The sequence below is a fragment of the Thunnus albacares genome, chromosome 3, assembly GCF_914725855.1.
Source record: "Thunnus albacares chromosome 3, fThuAlb1.1, whole genome shotgun sequence".
Classification (NCBI taxonomy): domain Eukaryota; kingdom Metazoa; phylum Chordata; class Actinopteri; order Scombriformes; family Scombridae; genus Thunnus; species Thunnus albacares.
The window spans coordinates 16,880,159-16,899,851 of record NC_058108.1 but is presented as its reverse complement, the minus strand read 5'-3'; the positions used below and the strand labels follow the sequence as shown (position 1 = coordinate 16,899,851).

At 39.5% G+C, this 19,693-nt stretch overlaps 1 protein-coding gene across 7 annotated transcripts in view; it reads right to left on the bottom strand.

Annotated features, from left to right (window-relative positions):
* The window catches only part of LOC122979333 (teneurin-3-like), a 370,351-nt gene that overhangs the window by 131,175 nt on the left and 219,483 nt on the right, over positions 1 to 19,693 (bottom strand). For all 7 annotated transcript variants that reach the window (XM_044346691.1, XM_044346690.1, XM_044346688.1 and 4 more), the window contains one exon: positions 14,120 to 14,387. In XM_044346691.1, coding sequence (XP_044202626.1) covers positions 14,120 to 14,387 — 268 coding nt within the window. The remainder of the gene's footprint in view (positions 1 to 14,119; positions 14,388 to 19,693) is intronic.

The window sequence follows — 19,693 nt, the reverse complement described above, 5'->3', positions numbered from 1 at the left end:
CTGCAAACACACACACTCACAGCTTTATCCAGTCAGCAAGTCCTACAAAAGTTTTCTCCTTTTGGTATGACAATCACTCACACATACATTTCATTTATGTTAGACAAACAGATTTAGCTGAAATGCGGTAATGTCAGCAGATATAGTAATACACACACACCACACCCACACATGGACCAAACATGGTCACAGACATTTACAGATTTAATAAGTGATATTATTTGGGCTTCCTACTGAGACAGCAGTGCTGTTTCAGAAACACCTTTGTATGTCTTGCAACTTGCATCACATCTACTGGTGTTTCTCTTTCATAGTTTTCCGCTTGTACATTCACCTCATTTGATGACAACATAAAATGGGTACATTAATGAAAAATAGTCACATTTTATCATGCTTTCATTCAGGGAGAGACACAGAGGCTGGGTGTGACTGCTAGATCACACGCACACGTATGAAAGTAAAACTTTGTAATAAGTTCATATTACAAAAACAAAGCCAAAAGAAGCCCATAAGAAAACTCAATTTAACAAACAACTCAAAGTCAAAAAGTTTGTTTTGTCAGACGATATCAGCCTACTTAAAAATAGAAAATTAATTTGAACACAATTGGTCTATCTCGAGAAACTAAAATGATTTTCCTCTTCTTTTCATTTTTGTTTTGTTATTTTTGCCGCCACTTCCTCCCTTTCATCACCGACATAACTTTCAAATCAATTAGTTATAAAGTTGTAATTAACTTGGGCAGTGAAACTGAACACTTGGAGACACCATGGAGAATCTTGATGATGTAGTTTTAATACTCCACTGTTGATGCTGTGCTGACATTGTGAAAAACACATTCAGATTCGGGTGGCAACAATAAACAAGCTGCCTGAAAATACAGCTGTCTGCTGTATTCCAAGGGACGTCTGTGCACTTCATCTGAAATGTAATTTAAACCAACTGCAAGAAATGATCCCAAAACACGAGCGTTTCTAGGTAGACGGACTTAGATTGACATCTGATAGTCTGCAGTTTGTCATGCTTGGAAAGCCAAGCATGATGAAATGAATTCTGGACTGATGGTCTTAATCAGTTGTTTCTATATATGTTCTAATATGAACACCAGAGAAATCCATCATGCTTAGCTGAAATTACAGGGACTGCTATCAGATTTGTTTTCACCAACATCTGTCACCAAGAAGTCACATTAGTTTAGTTAACATTTCTTTGTAATTAGACACATCCTCTTGAACACATGAAATGCAAAAATGCAACAAAGTCAACATTGATAGAAACAGATAAATACAGAAGTGCAGCTTTATTTATTTTTTTCTTTGCTCTTAGCACTCAGTCCTCGCATTTAGACGGTTTATTTTGCATGAATAGAAACCTTTTTAAGGCAGTAAATCAGCAATCAGCTGCTTTGATCACAGAGCATCAGTCCTGGCAATTCCTGCAAGCCCTCTGCAAGTTATAGCCATATCAACCCAGCCAGCCATAGTTGGCAGTTGAATGCAAGTTGGAGACAGTGCTTCTTGTGAGATTAGAGACATGAGGTTTTCATTATGCTGCTGTACTGGGACAGACTGTATACCAGCACTGGAACTTTTGAAAAGCACAGACACAGCACAGGGCTGCAGATAGCACACTTACCATTCTATACGTGTTTTATGAGTATTTAAATGCAAGTTAATTACAGCAGACACACAGAGGATAGCGAGGATAAGAGTGTAAAAGGATTGTAACCACTGTGCTTAGCAGAGAGTAGCATGTTGTCAACCATAACTAATCTGGTAGTCCGTTAATAATAACAGCCCTTCAAATGCTCTATTCTACAACCTGCATTTACATTACATTAACACTATTTACACTGGGCCTTTTATGTGTCTTTGACAATAGGATCAACACAAGGAGGATGGAGCTGGCACCTTAGAAATGTGCTTCTCTGTGTGTGTGTGTGTGAGTAAATGTGACAGAGAGTAACAAAAGCGAAGAAGAGACATGTTACGGATCCTCAGGAGTAAAATGACTGTAACTAATGTGTGGACAGTAGATGTTGTATATACTGTTGTATATACTATACAACAGTGTTCTCCATACATTCCTACATAAATATGAATAATCCCAACACAACCACCACAAGGGTCATTTTGATTTGCATTTTACTGTCTAATTGATTTTTCTCTTAATGCCTAAAAATCATGCATACACCCACACACATATGAAAATGAATGCATCAGATTTATGTTTGGTAAATGGCCACCATAAGCTACATAGTGTTTTGGGGTTTTCTTTGTATTAATTTCATTTTATTTTTTGGACATAGACTGCTTACATGCAACTAGCATCTGTGGCTACTCCCTGCGTTTAATTTAGACTACATAAAATTCAATCTGCAAATTCCACAGTGGGTAAGAGGCCTGTGTCAGTGATATAAATCAGCTGTTTTTCTCTTTCAAATTTTTCTTAAGATGTTCATTTTTAAGGATTCTCAAAGGTGTTGACAGGAATGTCTCCAGCAGAAGCCTAAGGTAAATGAGTAAATGTCTCACAAAGTCCAGCGGGGATCAGGAAAAGTTGCCATGGTAACAATGCAGCTGCCCATGTGAATCAAATCTTAATTGGAATCCAAACTGTTTTTTTCTTTTGGTGTTTTGATATTGAGTGTTTATTAAAATGTCTGGCAAATACTGAAGAAGAAGAAGCCAAACTGGACAGAAGAGGAGAAACTTGTGCTTTTAGATGAATCTGTCAAAGGAAAACAGATATTCCAAAGAAAATATGATCCAGAGGTACTGCTCTGTCTGAAGCAAACAATAACGTGCCGAGAGGAAAAATAACAAAAACACATTTGCGCAACTCTTTTTTCCCCCCAAAGAATAAAATTTTATTTATTTGAAGGTGAGTTTCTTAACATTTATAAAGTTTTACACGTGTTAATATACTGTATGTATATATATATATATATATATAATATATACATATATACAAAACAGGTTAAGTATTAAAGGCAATAAATACAACATAACATAACATAACAACATAATAATTACAATGCGTTGTTTAAACGGCCAATGGCAGCTGGAACAAAATAATTCCTAAGCCTATTGGTCCTGCATGAAGGCAGACTGCATCTGTGGGCAGACAGGATCAGCTTAAACTCACTGACTGACTGGACCTTCTTAAAGGTCCTAACCTGATACAAAAGAGTCAAGTCATTAAGAGTTTGGCCTGCAATTTTGCTGCACACTTTAAGTGACCCGTACCAGATGATGAAGGAGAAAGTCAAGGCACATTCAAGAAAACAAGAATAAAACATTTTCATAAAAGTGTTGTCCACATTGAAACTAGGAAGTTTACAATAAGCTTGGTGAGCTTTTATACATACAGCATCCACCTGAAGCTTGAAGGTCAGCTTATTATCAAATACAGTGCCAAGATATCTGTACTGCTGCACAAACTCAACAGCCTGATTGTCATATATTAACACAGGGGAGATGACCGTAGGATTCTTCCAGAAATCTGTTGTCATCTCTTTAGTTTTAGGCACATTGATGTTTAAGAAGGATGTCCTGCACCAGCCTGTGAATTCTGCCACTACATGGCTATGATCAGGGTCATCACTGCTGAGGAGAGACACGATCACCGAATCATCTGCAAGTTTGAGGATATGACGTCTCAAATATTGTCTTTGGCACTCATTTGTTTACAACACAAATAAAAGAGGTGAGAGGACGCACCCCTGATGTGATCCAGTGGAGGAAAAAAGAACATCAGATGACACACCGTTCACTAACACCTGGGGACTTCTCAGTTAAAAAGTCCATTAGCCAACATATCAGGCCAGGATCATTGTTGTGGATGCTCCTTAACCTCAGCTAAAATATGTGGTTGGATGCAATTAAAAGCTGAGGAGAAATCAATAAAACTAGACATACAGTCTTTGCTCTCTCAACGTGTGACAGAATCATGTTAAGTAGGGTGCTTGTCGCAACGTCAACACCCCTAAATTTGCCTGCACTGTTTTAAGAAGCTCATCCTTCACAGTTTTCTCAAGTGATTTCATAACCAGAGATGTAAGCACCACAGGCCTGTAGTTCAGTGACTTTGGAGAATTGTTTTTTGGCACAGGTACAATAACGGAACACTTCCAAACACAAGGAACCCTATGGAGTTGGAGAGACAATTTAAAAATAAAATCTGCCAACTGTTTGGCATAATTTGTAAGGATACGACCTCCCAGCCATCAGGGCTGGGACTTTTCCCTTCCTTAACCCTCTGGAAAAGTTTCAGGACCCTACCCCTGTCAAAGTGCACACTATTCTGCTCGAAAACAGCATTTTTAAAAACTGACAGCTCCTCACTAAAATCATAGACATTAAAGTGATTATAAATAATGTTCAGTTCATTTGAAAAGTCACGATCAGGCTTGCCATTAAGGCACATCCCAATCATGGATTTCACTTCATCCAAGTAGGGCGTGCAACTTCTCTACTTTATCTTTATAATTAGCTATACTTCACGATCTTAAGTTCCTTTTTGACTTGTGTCCAACTAATATTCCGCTGGATAATTGTGGTTTTGACAGATTTGGAGACCCATGGTTTATTATTTTCATAAATGGAAATTGATTTCTGGGGAATGACCAAGTCCTCACAAATGGTAATGTATGCAGACACAGTCTCCGTCAGTTCACCAAATCAACACGAACGTTCTTAAACAAGTCCCAGTCGGTACAGGTGGAGGCACCGTATAGACTCCTCAGACCAGACAGGAACTAAACGCCGTTCTGGCTTGTTTCTCTGCAGGAGGATGGAAACAACTGTGATCTGACATACCAAATGGAGCTCTACGATGGGATTTGTAAGCTCCCTTCACAGATCCATAACAAAGGTCGAGGCATTTTGTGAGTCGTGTCGGACAAGTAACATACTGGTAAAAATTACCCAAAAACTTTCCTGGTCTGCAGTTATTAAAATTGCCCATAACAAAGTTTGGTGCATCTGGCGCTTTCACCTGAAGCCGTTGCACTGTTTTAACCATAGTCTGAGTAGCAGTGTCAACATTAGCCTTCAGGTGAATGTAAACAAGCATGACCAATAACTGTGGAATTTCCCTCAGTAATTAAAAGGGACGTAGGGATACGGAAAAGAGTTCAATGTTGAGGGTGCACAGTGTCTCCCTTACAACCACCAGTGTTACACCAGTTTTTGTTAACATGGAGACACAAGCCTTCACCGGTCACTGTGGAGTCTCTGTCAAGGCGAAATGGTACTCCAAAGGCCTCAATTTCCAAATCAGACTGTGAATCTTGTTCTTTGAGCCATGTTTCCGTTAAAGCAAGCGCTGTTATAGTCCATCAGGAACTTGACATTTGCCTGAGGCTCATTAATGTTGTTGTGGAGTGACTGGACATTGATTGGCAAGGATCACTGTGGGAAGGGGCCTTGTCTCTTGAGCCTCTGGCGCACGCGCTCTCCCTTTTCATCACAGCCTTGGGCTGCCAAGGGTTCCATGGTGCCCACACCGGAGTTGCAGAGAAGCAGGAGGAACTCATGGCTATACTGGACATGCTCCAGGTACGCAGATCAGTTAAAAAAAATGAATTAGTAGGAATGATAAAACACGTCGAACAAGATAAAAACCACAGCACACACAGCATACCGCACAACTGCCGCTGCCTGTCGCCATTACCAGCTCCATATTCCATCTGTCCTCCATCTATAATAGTTTTATATTAAGAATCAAGACATAAGAGAAAGGGTCACTATTGTCCTATACTCTTTCACAGTTTATCTTTATTTCGGCAACAAACTATGTAGCTGTGTGTGTGTGTGTGTGTGTGTGTGTGTGTGTGTGTGTGTGTGTGTGTGACTGACATAAGCGCCTGCTCAATCCAGTGAGCAGTTGTGTTGGGTGTCCCTTTACGCAACAGGTGGGTGCACATGAATCTGTGAGTGTGTAATTGTCAAAGGGTACAATATTTGTCTTTATGTGTGTGTGTGTGTGTGTCTATGCCTGTCTGTCAATGGAGGGATTACCACCTCTAAATGAGGACATTCACACTCTCCTGTCACATCTCACTCCATTCTTTCTTCCTTTCATCTCCTAAGAACCCAATAAATGCCCATAACACACCTCTTTACTTCCTCTGTGTCTATCTGCAGGTTTGTCACTCATACATCAGCTGTAGCTACAAATTCAACTTTGAACAAAAAGTAACACACACACACACTTTCTTCTATCAACTTAGAATATATTGTTTGCATAACAAAAATCTATGCTGTACAGTCAATAGTCTTTTCCCAGAAAAAGGCAGTAAACACACATTTTTCATTTGTTTTTTGTCTTTAGAGTAGCACCAAGTCATTTTGAATTTATTTTCAAAAATCCCAGATTTTGTTAGCACATGTTAATAGATTTGGGGGATGTAGAGCACAGAGGGAAACATCAAAACTGTGACTGGATTTGAAGAAAGAAATTAACTGTGTATATATATATATATGCACTGTGAGCTGTTGATGTGGAGAGAGAACATCCTGCAGATCTGACTCCACTGACAGGTCGCCTCTAGTCTTGTTTTCATGTTTACCAGCGATGAGAGAACCACATAACACTATTATGAATTTGGTAATGTGTAACACCACAGTGAATGCACACATACAGTAATGGATATCTGTGTTCCACAAGCAGCTAAAACGTGTCCGGTAATTCATTAGCTGAGTACTTTTGTTGGTTGACTCAGATTCAGTCATCTGTTTGTTGAGAGCTGAGATGTTTCAACATTTCTTTGAGCTGTTTTTTTGTCTCAAATCTTTCCATCGCTGCTCTGACACTCACTTTTCTGACCACTGAGCTCCTGCAAAACTCCTGAGCCAAGAAAGCGTGTTGTGTTACTATGACAACCCACAACTGTGAGTTGTCATGTCAGCTTCAACTACCTGCATACTAAACAGTTTTTAATGTGGTGATTTTCATATTTATTGCTTATTTATTCTGTTTTGATATGTTAGAAAACTTAACATAAAACGTAATGTAAATGTCTCAGTTTTTTTAATGCGCTGAAATGTTATTAAAAACACACAATATATGAACAATGATATGATTAATCTCACAGCACTTTGGGAACCACTGCTATAGATACAGTATATCAGTTATATTTGTATTATTATGGAAACAGTATGGAAGTTAAGGAGTGTTTTTTCCTGTTGAATAGAAACACTGTTGCCATCATGCCTGCAGCACCTGTTATGATCACCCAGCCTCATGAAGAGCAGCCATTAGTTAACATGGTGATCGATCTGAGGCCAAAAAGCCTGAGTTAAGCCTGCTGTTAGCTCACTAACCCACTAATGTCAACATTACTCAAGTTTAGGCAGCTTTTATTGCAGTGTGACAGATGAAAAGGAAAGACAGATTTCTGCTTGTTTAGTTTGAACCAGTGGATGGAGCAGTACTCCATATAGGAGTAAATCAGCAATGAATCAAAAGTAGGGGAAAAAAGTCTACTATCACTCAAGGTAGTGTCATATACAACATCATGTACACTAAGAGGCTGGCATGGGGCACAATTTCACCTCACATGGTGTTATAGCGTTAAATGTACAATTACTGGACACATAGAAGCAATTGAGGATAAAAAATATGGAGAGGGGGAGATGGGTGGAAAGGAGAAAAAACAGAATGACGGAGAAAAGTGAAAGGTGAGAAAGATGTAAGTGACTGTGGCTGAATATAGTAAATGTGTTTAGCATTGAATCTGGAAAACGTTCTATCTCAAAATTCTGTGTGTGTCTAAGTGTTTGATAGTATGCATATGTTATTTTGAGTACTCCACGGTTTATTTACCTGGCTGTAAATATTTGTGATAAAACTGTATTTGAAAGTTGGCTCAAAAACAGACACACATATACTTACAGCCCGGGTTAAAAGGGAGGGGGGTCAGTCTGAGAGAACTGAGTATATAGGGTAGAGGTATGTGGCAGTTGGTGAGTGTTTTGTCTGCACAGATTAACTATAGAGTCTATATGATACTGTGCCTGTTTGACACACACACGCACACGCACACCTAGACACACACACACACACAGGCTATGTGATACCATGTCAGTCAACAAGAATGTTAAAGAGAGAAACAGTCCCTGTTTGAACAGGACATAAACCTGAGTTAGACTGCTGCGTGGGAGTGATAGTGATCTTTTCCTCAGATCTGGTCCAGTGAGGGTGTCAACCTCTGCAATGAAGCTCATGATGCAGTTTCACTGATGACATATTTGATCAGTGCTACAGTGGTGTATGGGACCATCTTTGTGTTATGTATCTTATAATAAATCTTAGCAGCACCACTGAGTTTTAGTAGACTTTGACTCGCTGTTGTTGCTTGTGTAAGTTGACATATTTGATAGAGAGTGGGTGGATGACACTTCGTAACTGTCTAGGGAAAACTTTTTTTTGTCTTGAAACATTGAAATATTCAAATAAAAGACTCAAGACTTGAGAGTGAAACTTGAGTTGCTGATGAAATCCTGGCGTCTGCTCTTTTCAAAGTGATCTGGTAGTTGAATCTGGTTGTTCTGCTACTTATACTCTGATCAAGGGAATTTAATAATCCCTTATGGTGTAAATTAGCTGTGATCTTTGCTATTTTTTCTACATTTTATGTTCTTTATGAACATAATCTTTTGACACCTTTATTATCTATTGATATACATCAAGTATGTTAAAAGTGGAATAATAAGGATTCATGCAGAAGTCATTTGTGAATTGACACTATTTTAAGTCAAGTGCTTACTAACAGCTACATGAACAATACTGTAAGTGACTGTGATGGCCTGTGACAACCATGAAATGATATAATCAGACTACAATACCATACATTCTACAGTCACCACTTACACTTATGTTATTTATTTGTATGTATAATTAGTATTATAAGCGGAGCGTTAGCCGTAGCATGGCCGGAGGGAAGCACAGCCAGCTAGCCTCTGCTAGCCTCCCAGCTAACATTAGCCCCGGTTCTGCATGTGGATCCAACCAGAGCACCAAGCCCCGCCCGGTTTGTTATTCAGGTTAAAGTGGGAAGAAGCAGCCAGTCTGACGGGCAGCTTGAGTGAAGTGGACCTGCGGAGGAAGCGCCGGGACCGTCAGGGTGAAACAGTCCGTGGAGGAAAGCACAGTCACGCGGTGGAGGAGAGGGCAACAAATTGGCCTCTCATAATCGGCAGAAATGGCTGATGCCGATATTTCATTTTAGAGCTTTTATCAGCCGATACCGAAGATGTGCTGATGACATCGTGCATCCCTAGCCTAAGTCATTTTTTCAGGTTTCTCAGAAAATACAAAAAAATCATCATGGTGTGCATGCACCCCTTGGAGTACACAAGCTACCTCTAGACACTGCACAGCAGGCATACTATAATACCGGTCAAATGATGTTATGATTGCTAATATTATGTTCAAGTGAGATTTTCATTAAATAAAAACACAAAAGTGAAGAGGATCCTTTGTAATTTTTTAGTTATACACATAATTTCTAGCTGTTAGATTACAATACGGTATTCAAATCTTTCTTAAGTAGATCATGTAATGTGGAGAAAATGACACGAAAACTGTAGATGAAATATTGTTTAAAAGGCAGAAAAGAGTTAACAGAAAGCCTTGTAATCACTTGTAACAGCCACAGATTCTGGAGCCTTTCCACTCTTTGCTAAATGCTAGCGTCATGGACTTAGCTATTTTGCTGACTAAAATGCTGACTAAAAAGACTGAATAAAAAGACTAAACAACTATGCAATATGAGAATTTAGTCACACTCTTGACATAGGCCGTTATACTACAGGGCTAGAATCGCATGATCTCTTCAACTGAGGATGTGGGGGCGATTTTACCAGAGGTGACCAGCATCATGAGGAGATGATTTGGGCAAAAAATGACATGGGCTGTTATTTTAGGAAGGTGACGATATTAATCTCTTTACTTGTTTCTGCTCATACTAGTGTTCCAAGTTGGGTTCACCAAACTGTCTTAAGTGTTTTCAATTTCTTGTTTCAGCCTGAAGGATATCACCAGTTCATGTGAAGTTGCAGAGTCAGAGATTTGATCATTAGCATTATCAGTTCACCTAAAATTGACACATAAAGCAACCTGTTCTGCTCAGTTTGTGAGCAAGTTTTATTAAAAAAAACAAAAATTTGAAAATATTAATAATAGAACTGATAATGACTTGTCAGTAGTGCAACGCTGTACTGTGACAGGAATAAAGGGTACAGTATCTACAGAACAGTCTATTAGTACCATGAAATGCACTCTATAAATAAAATGTATTATTATTAATATGAGAAGCTGTCAAGGGATGTGACAGTAACAGAGATATTAGAGGCATGACAATATATATATATATATTTTTTAATGAAAATAAAAATCATCACATCTAAAAATCCTGCCAGTAAATTAGCAAACCATGATGATGATAATATGGTGAACAGAATATTATTTTTACACAAAGGTTGTCTTATTAATATATTTTATTTTGTGGCCCTCTTAGGCTAAAAGAGAAAACCGATTAATGGCAAAAGTTTTCTTAAATCGCTCATGCTACTTTTTTTTGTTGACAGTAATTGTCAGGGTTAATATTTACACCTGGAAAACACTGCCTGCATGAGCAGTGTATCTGTGTGTTATTTTCTGTATTTATTGTCAGTTTCCCTCCTGACAGTTAGTTTGGAGGTTTGTTCATTGGAGTGTGTTTTGCTCGTTTGGGGAACTTGGTGTCGTCTGGAAGGATTTTCTTCACTTAGAGCGGTGACAGTGGGGGTTTAACTGGCAGAATAATCAATACAATCAATAAAACAATGCATGTGGCTGACACAGAAGTACCCCCAACCAGACCCTACCATGCCCATCAGAAAGAAAGCTGCTTTCACCTCACATATTATTATTTATTTTTCACAACTGAGCACACGCTTCTTAAGTTTTTTCTGTCTAAACTAAGTATAAATTAAATTTATAATGAAATGATATGAAAGATTCTATTAGTGATAGCCATTATCAAAGTAAAACTATGTAGAAAGATAGCACTGGCAGTAGCAGTAGCATCTGTGTGGACACCGCAGGCCTGTGAATAGCAGCAGTTCAGTGCTGCCTAGGCATTACAGTTAGATGTTAATAGCATTAAATGAGAAAGAAAGAAACAAACAAACAAAGTGACCAGGTGACAACTGACCAGTACAGTACATTCATCTTTGAAGATGAAGGTTTTTTCTGCGTGTATGGGACCGAGAAGTAGTGCTGACTGCAGCATCCAGCAGAGGATGGATGTGTTTGATTTGCCATGCAGGGAGCACCTCCAGGTCACACAGCATTTATTTTTCAGCTCTACCCTGCAAGCTGATAGTTTTTTCTTACCCCATCTCCCGAAGGCCTCGCAACTTGTTTCATCTCCAAGTCTGTCTGGATGTGTGTGTGTGTGTGTGTGTGTGTGTGTGTGTGTGAGAGAGAGAGTGAGACAGAGAGAGGGACAGAGAGAGGGAGGAGGGATTTACTATTTCTTACACACACCCTCATACATACCACACTCACATAGCAAACTCAGAGGATCTGTCTTTTCAGTGGGGGTGGGCTCAGTTGAAAGATGATGGTCTGAACTCTGAAGCCTTTCATATGAATAAAAGCCGAGCCAGGGCCATGGTTTGGCTGTCCCAACGGTCCAAACATTCTCCAACACACACACACACAGCCAAAATACTGGGGGTTGTAAAGATCATAGAGGCAGACATTTCCCCCTCTATCAATCTATCAGCATTCCCCTTTTTCCTTTAAGGGAATAAGACAAAAGAGAGAGAGACAAAAAAGGGGAAAAAAAAGAAGAAAGAAAGAGTTGGCTACAAATTGCCTGGTGAATTAAAGGTCAAGGTTAAAGTTACGCTCATCAATCGTGTGTGCGTGTCTGTGTATGTGTTTGTGTGTGTGTGTGTGCTAGGTCTTCATAAGAATATAAAACTACACCAGGGTTCATGGTTTGGCTGCCCCAAAAGCCCACAAACACCAAAATACACACACACACACACACACACACACACAAAACCCAAATGCAATCTGTCACTCTCCTTTTCTCTCTGGGTTAAAGACATTAAGGAGAGTGGGACAGAAAAAGAGTGAAAGAGAGTGTGCAACAAATTGTCTGGTGTACAAAAGGTCAAGGTTAAAGTTGTACCCATAAACTGTGTGTGTGTGTGTGTGTGTGTGTGTGTGTGTGTGTGTGTGTGTGTGTGTGTGAGACAATAGGCTTACAGTCTCCAGCATGATGTTACACTTGCTAGAGAGTAAAGTGGTTTGCTAAATATCAAAAAACTGTGTGGGGTATTTGTGTGAGACAATGACAGAAAGATTCATTGTTCAAATGATCCGCGTCGGAGCTAAAAAGAAACATGCACCAACCTCTGGATGCTCTCTAGTGCTTTGAAAGGACAACTGAGATTAGAACTTTGAAAGATCTGGAACCAAAATGTGAAATATCTTATGTTGGCTGAATGTCACACACAAATGTTTCACATTTCCTTCTTCTCGAGTCCCTCCCTCTACACTTAGGGTGGCAATCCATTTCACTTTGTCCACAGTTCAGCTTAAATCACTGCCCCTTCCTGAGTCATGATCTCACATGAATAAATAAAAGGGTAAACAGCATTTCCTTTTGCCTGAAATTAACAAGGGTCAGGTGAGGAGAGTGAATCGCTGTCTCCTTTGTACATTTGAGAAGATCTCCATGACAAAAATTTCTATGTCAGTCTTAATACTGTCACTCCACACAATGTTCATGATACATCACACAGTGGAGGTTTGGAGTTGATGAATGAAATAAGATTCTAGGGATGTAGTCTGCTGGTCGACTGGTCGATTAATTGGTCGATATACTCTCGGCCAACTAAATTCTCATTGGTCGATTAATCTCCGTGTTACTTTCATAAGGAGAAAAGTGCTACATCAACAGCTTTCCAGGATTAATCCATTATTTCCTACGGCGGGAGGGACAGACAAACAAATTACCTGTGAAAATGGGGGTGTATTCAAAACACCCTCGTTTTCACAACTTGAAACTCACCAAACCTAATGGAGCCTGCTAGTGTTTACTGAATCAGTGTTTCTCCTATAATTATAACAACAAGAACTCCCACCAGGCCAAAAAAATATTTTTTAATGCCAAAAATAACGCCAAATATCCATTCATCCAGAAATCAATAGTGTTTAGGAGTCTCCGTGCAGCGCTGTTCAGGTACCTGAGTCTACCTCTGTGTCGTTGCCTCGGAAACTATTGGTAGCGTAACGTCATTAAGGAATTGGCATTGCGTAGTGTGTTTGCGTAGTGAGTGAGAGAAGTGACAGTGGATGCGAGCGGAGCAGAGGAAAAGGTGAGTAGTAAGTTATCAGTCTGGCAGTAAATGTACAGTACAGACTCCAGTGTAACAGTTAATAAATGCTATAAAGTCAAGTCTGTTGTTTCGCCAAGTGCTGGAAAAGTGAAGGGGGTTAGCTCCAAAGTTAGCAACAATGGGTTAGCCTAACCTGAGGACGTAAAACGGAGAAATAGAAAACTGAGAAATGTGTGGCTGCAGAACTGTGCACTCTGTCCCGTTACATCCACCCCCCCCTGCGACTAATCGATTAGTTGAAGATTATGTACGATTTCAGTCGACCAAGATTTTCTACAGCCCTATAAGATTCAGTGCTCAAATACAAAACACCACAGCAATGACAGCTTGGATCCTTGCAGATTATCACTTAAATCAAGATCATTAATCTGCTCATAATATTCCACTGCAGTAATATATTTGAACACATTTGACATTTTGTTTGACTGTCCATGTTTTGAAGGTATATTGTGGCCTGTAGTAAGGGTTACCATTTGTACTTGTTAAACTTGCTAAACCTAAATTTGTCTTTGTATTGCAAAGACACAATTTCAGGCCCTCCGGTTCAAGGGAACCCTCACTACTTGTCAGTCACTATGACACTACTCACATGCCATCCATGAGCAGTGTTATGAGAGGAAGTAATTCTGACAGCTCTTTAGAGTCTCGTTCAGGCCCACTGCAGAGCTGACTGAAGAGACGATAAAAGTGAGACAATGAGAGAATCAGTTTACCTTGTTTCCAGTGGCACATTGCTACCCAGCACCCAGCTGTCTTGCAGCGGGACGCTCTCGGGGGGTGTGGTCTGCAGCTCGGCTGGTGATTGGCCGGCCACAGGGGCCGGGCTTCCAGTAGGAGGGGTTAGCTGTCGCGTTGAATTCAGAGATTGGCCAGCGTGGTGCGTGGAGCCAAAGGATTGGTTGAGAGCGGTTATTGAGGGCTGCTGGCGGTGCGGGGGTGGCACAGGAGGCAGGATGGCACCGTGATGATTGGATGGTTGCTCTGTGAACACAGAAGAGACACATGATTGAAAGAATGCCTGGCTTTATCTGTGCAATGTCATTCACTTCAACTTATACAAACTGGTGGATTTTCCGAATATCACAATATTAATAATCACAATATTAATAATCACAATATTAATAATGAACGGTCTGTGTGAGCTTCAACTTGGAAGAAAGGAACAGGTTTATATGTGAATTATGAGAGAAAAATAGACTTTGTAATGTTTTGAGATTTCATTGGACTAAAATCCTGTGATAATGAAACAGAACAAAAATCTTGGCTTTCATTGTTGTGTAACTATCCATCCATTTTCTAAACCTGCAAAGAATATTGTAAGAAGATGAAAAAAAAGATTACGTTTTGGAAGAATGCTACTGCTACTAATTAGGCCGTAGATTAGACTTGCTTTTAACTACGCACTCGTGTGTGCATGATTGCTGCCTTGTGTATCCTGTGTCCGTTTGGAGAGTTGGTTGTGCACGTCCTCAGAAAAGAAAGGACGTGCACAAATTAAATATGAATCCTTGTGATGCAGTAGCAGTTCAACCTGTTGGGATGAGACCAGTGACTCTTAGTCAGATGGCCCATCCAAATTTATCAGGCCTAAAGCTACAGATGGACATACTGAAGATGCTGAGGAGGATCACTGACTCATGTTAACTTTTTATGAAGGTAGTGAACTGAATATACTGTATATCTATCAGCTGACTGCAAACCTTAAAATCCATTTATAAACTTGTTGGAAATCTCTTGTTTCAGCCTGATGAATGCCACCTGTTCATGAGTATCATAAGCATTATCAACAAACCTAAATTGCCTTATAAGGTGATGTGCTCTGCTGTGTTTGTGGCTAAGCTTCATTCACAAAGATGTTACCAAACAGTAAAAAGAATTATTTCAGCACTGCCAGTGGTTGTATTATTGGACCTCAAACAATTAGAAAATAGTAAAAGTAGAGATGTCAACGATGTGTACTGTGACAGAAATAATCACATCTAAAAAAAACTTGTAAATTGGCAGCCATGATGATGACGATATGGTGAAAAGAATATTAATTTTGCATTAAGTTTGTTTAGGTAATATATTTTATTTTAGTTGATTTCAGATTTGTATTTAAACCTGAAATCCATTCAGATTCAGAGATTGACTCTTATTAGAATCCTGAGAAAAGGCTTGACTGTACATGACTCGCATGACAGGAATTTTTAAATACCAGAAAATTGTTAAATGACAATTTTTTCCGTAAATCGCTGGTATGTGCTACTGAAGAAAAAATCTGTTCATACTAGTGATTCTTGCATGAGGCCCAATGTCACCTATATTCATTTCCATTCTGTTATAATCCAGCTAAGCCCTGCAGCTACATTCCCCAGAGCAAACAACCACTACCAGTCAGGTGTTTACTGTCAGGTATTTGTTGTTTCTGTCAATGTCAGATGAAATTTAAATCTAATGTAAAGTGGTGATGAAGAAATTCAGTGAAAACCACAAAATTACTGTATCTGTTGACAAACCCTCTGAATTGTATGTTTGGCTCATTTTAAAATGTAAGAAGCAAAGCTTGTAGCTGTGAAAGTCAGATGGTGGACGTGGATGTTAACTGCTTTGTACATTTCTCTGTGGTGTATTGGCTGGTCAAGGCTGGTGAGAAATGTAACCCAACGCTGCACTCAGCTTAGCCAGGTTGCATACTGATCGGTGATTGGCCTTCACAAAACCCTTCTTCGGTTTTGTAAAAATATTTGCTCAAAGCTGACCTGGCCTCAACTTTTCCCTACTGTTTTTTCCCAGTGCTTTTTGGCTCCTTTTCTGTCCTAAGGGTGTTCTGAAGGAAATGAATGGCAATGCTGGTATTTGATTTGCATAAAGAGCATCACGTCTCCATTTCCCAGCCCTGCTGTTATTCATTCTCCGCTGCCCTCACTGGAGAAAATAGAAAGCAAAGAGAGAAGAGAAGGGATATGTGCAAGAGCGGAGGGGTAGGCAGAAGGAGGAGGGCGTTTTGGTTGTGGAGGAAGTGCTCGCTTTCCCCCCTTTCTCTCTCTCACTCTTTCACTTTCTCCCCATATGCTGTTTTACCAGCTTAGTAATTGTTCCACTTTCCACGCAAACCTTCAAGGCTAAAAGCTGCATGCCACACACACACACACACACACACACACACACACACACACACACACAAAGTAAGGATTTCTGGATGAGTATTCAGGCATCATTAACACATCTACATCTGTGTGCATCACTGCAAATGTAAATCTAAACACCTTTTATTCACTCAGATGCTGGAAGGCAACAGTAGCACACACACACACACACACACACACACACACACACACACACACACACACACACACAGAGAGAATGTACAGAGCACATTCATGTTATATTTAAGACAAATGATGAGGTAGCATCCCAGTTTCAACTTGTGATTTTTTAAAAATCATTTTCAGGAAAAAGCAGTGGAAAAGAAAGTGCCGCTTCAAAAGAATGTCCTTCAGATCTAAGTGTACGTGTATTTGAGTGTTTATTCTAAGCATTTGGTCATCAGTACTCTTTACTGAGGAATAAGTACCATATTGCCACTGTGATGTCCCTCCCTCTGCCTTTTGTTTAAGAGGTTGCTTCGGCTTCCTGGCCCAGGAGCCGGGGGCAGGGTTGGAGAGGATGTCAGAAAACTACCTGCACCTGGGTACTTTAGGCCTCAACCTATTTAGGTGGCTTCTTTGTTAACCTCTCTCTTCTGTTCCTCCCAGGCCTCCACCAGACAGATGGAGTTAGGGTTTTGTTTTGTTTGCACGCATCACATACTTCACTCATCACACATTGCATTCATTACTGACTTAGCTGACTAACATTATCATATTTTATCTTAAGTTGACAATAAATCTCATTTTAGAAGTTTTATTCATGTGTGTGTGATTCCCTTTTTTTGTCGCTGACTCTGAACTAGTTCATGACACCACTGGATGCGTGATGTTGTTTCATGAGATGATAAATTTGTTGAAGAAGACTAATGTGTCTGTGTCTGTGAGCAGTATTCATGTAATCTATGAAGGAAAGAAAACCTTATGAAAACAATGGAATGAGTTTACATCTTGTAATGAGGTCCTGGTTGTGTGTGGATGTGAAGAGTCACAGCCTGCAAAGACAGCTACTGTCCCCCCACCCAGTGACATCCAACTGGGACATGATACCTCCCAAAGAGCAACATACCGGAGCCATCAGTTCAACCTGGACACTGACAATGACAGGTATTTTATACTGTGTGCTGATGCTATGACACTTTTGCTTTTGGTTGACAAACATGCCTTTGTGTTCTCTTGGACATGCATCATATCTATAACACCATCTACAACACACAATCCAGTGATGACAATTAAGCAAGCCTTCTTTTTTATGTGAGAGAATAAAGCAGGTATTTATGGTTTGAGTGTGTTTCTACAAGCTGACAGAGAGAAATGTTCTGCTTAATGAATTGCTCTTACTTCAAAAACCTAGAAGTCTTAAAAATAGGGCTGACACAACTGTTATTTTTAGGATTTCTCCAAAATCAGCCAACAAGGAGCTACTTCTAGCCTTCAGATGTTTTGTGAAAATGGCCCCTGAGGTGTTACATAAATCATTCATCTTCATTTGCCAAAAAGTCTGCATGGTCTATAAATAGTCTCTTGTGTGATTTGTATCCAAGATCTTCTGCTAGAGCCAAGATAGCCACTGGTCATAGTTGTGCACAGTTATTATGTTATTTCAAATACAGATGCCGATTTATTGACAACTTGTGTACTTGTGTGTTACATTAATTACCGGGGCTGGAATCATCATGTGTGGTGGAGAAACTGATCGGCAGTAAATTGCGTGTTTTAGAAACAGTCAATAAAACATTCATGGACAATTAAAATGCAACATCATGAATGCCATGGTCACAGGTCCGTCTTTACCAGTCAAATACAGTATGAAAGTTATGTAACTCTTTGCTTGTACCCAGTGAATCCACCAACAGAGTCATTAAAACAGTTTCTTCCTCAACTGCAGACAAACTGAAACTATGAGACAACTAGACCACAATTGATTTTTTAAATACAAACTCAGTATCAACTCCATATATTGGCAAACTAATAGAGTGGTTTAACAGTACTATCAGTGACACAAACAGTGTCCAAATAAGACATAGTTAAGTTCAAATCAATTTCCCCTCATTCTAAAATAAACACCAGGGAGGAAACGTCCATTGCTGAATCCTCCTTGGGCTGCAAATCAGAAAATAAGGAAGAAAATTGTCTATTACACCCAAGTCCCAGTTCCTACCGGACAATAAACAAGGCAGGTCACAAATATGTACAGACTCACACATTCAAATCCCCCCTTTGACTACAATACACATTGGGTTTTCAGACACATTTGAGTGTGTATTTCAGCAAATAGAAATGGTCCAGATCCAGAGAGAGGATGAGGGAAAGAAAGATCAACATTGAGGAGAAAGAGAGGGAAGTAGACCCTGAGAAGGACAGATAAAGTGTATGCAAATCAATGAAGAGACAAAAGAGATTGGTGGAGTGAAAAGAGATAGAATTGTTGGTTGGGGAAAGCCAGTTTCTTTCATATGTATGTCCATAGTGTAGCGTAAAATACACGGGGAATCAGCATTTAACATGAGCTATCAGAGTAGAACTCACCAGCTGTGCTAGAAACGTGGGATGTAGCATCCACTAGCGGTTTCCTTACCAAATAAATAAATCATTTGATATTAAGAATGTAAGCTTAATTAATCAATCAATCAAGTTCCCCATCTGAAAAAGAGAACATTTCAGTGACAAATCTTCAGTGCAGATGAAATGGATCCTGACATTTGTCCCAGATGCTGCTGCTGCTGCTAGTAAATGTGTGATACACATTGCAAACAAGAATGTGAAGTTTAGATGATAATGAATCATCTAGGAGATATGTTCTATTTTCAGCAGCATTTTAAACATGTTGACGTTACAGCAGTGCAGCCATCTTAGATTTGTGATATTCATACTTCTAAAACTAAATTGAAAAATCTTTATTAAGGGTTTTTATCAGGTGAACGATACAAAACTTTTCATTTACATCAGTTTAATACATTAAAACTGTAAATACTCTTTGGCCATGTGCCTTTTTTCTTGATTACAAAGTTTTGAACAATAGGCAGCTCTTACATTACAGTAAATGCTCTCTCTCTCTCTCTCCTCACACACACACGCACGCATGCATGCACGCACACACACATACATTTACCAAGATTAATTATGAACAAAATCCATTACCAGAAGGTATTTGGTCAA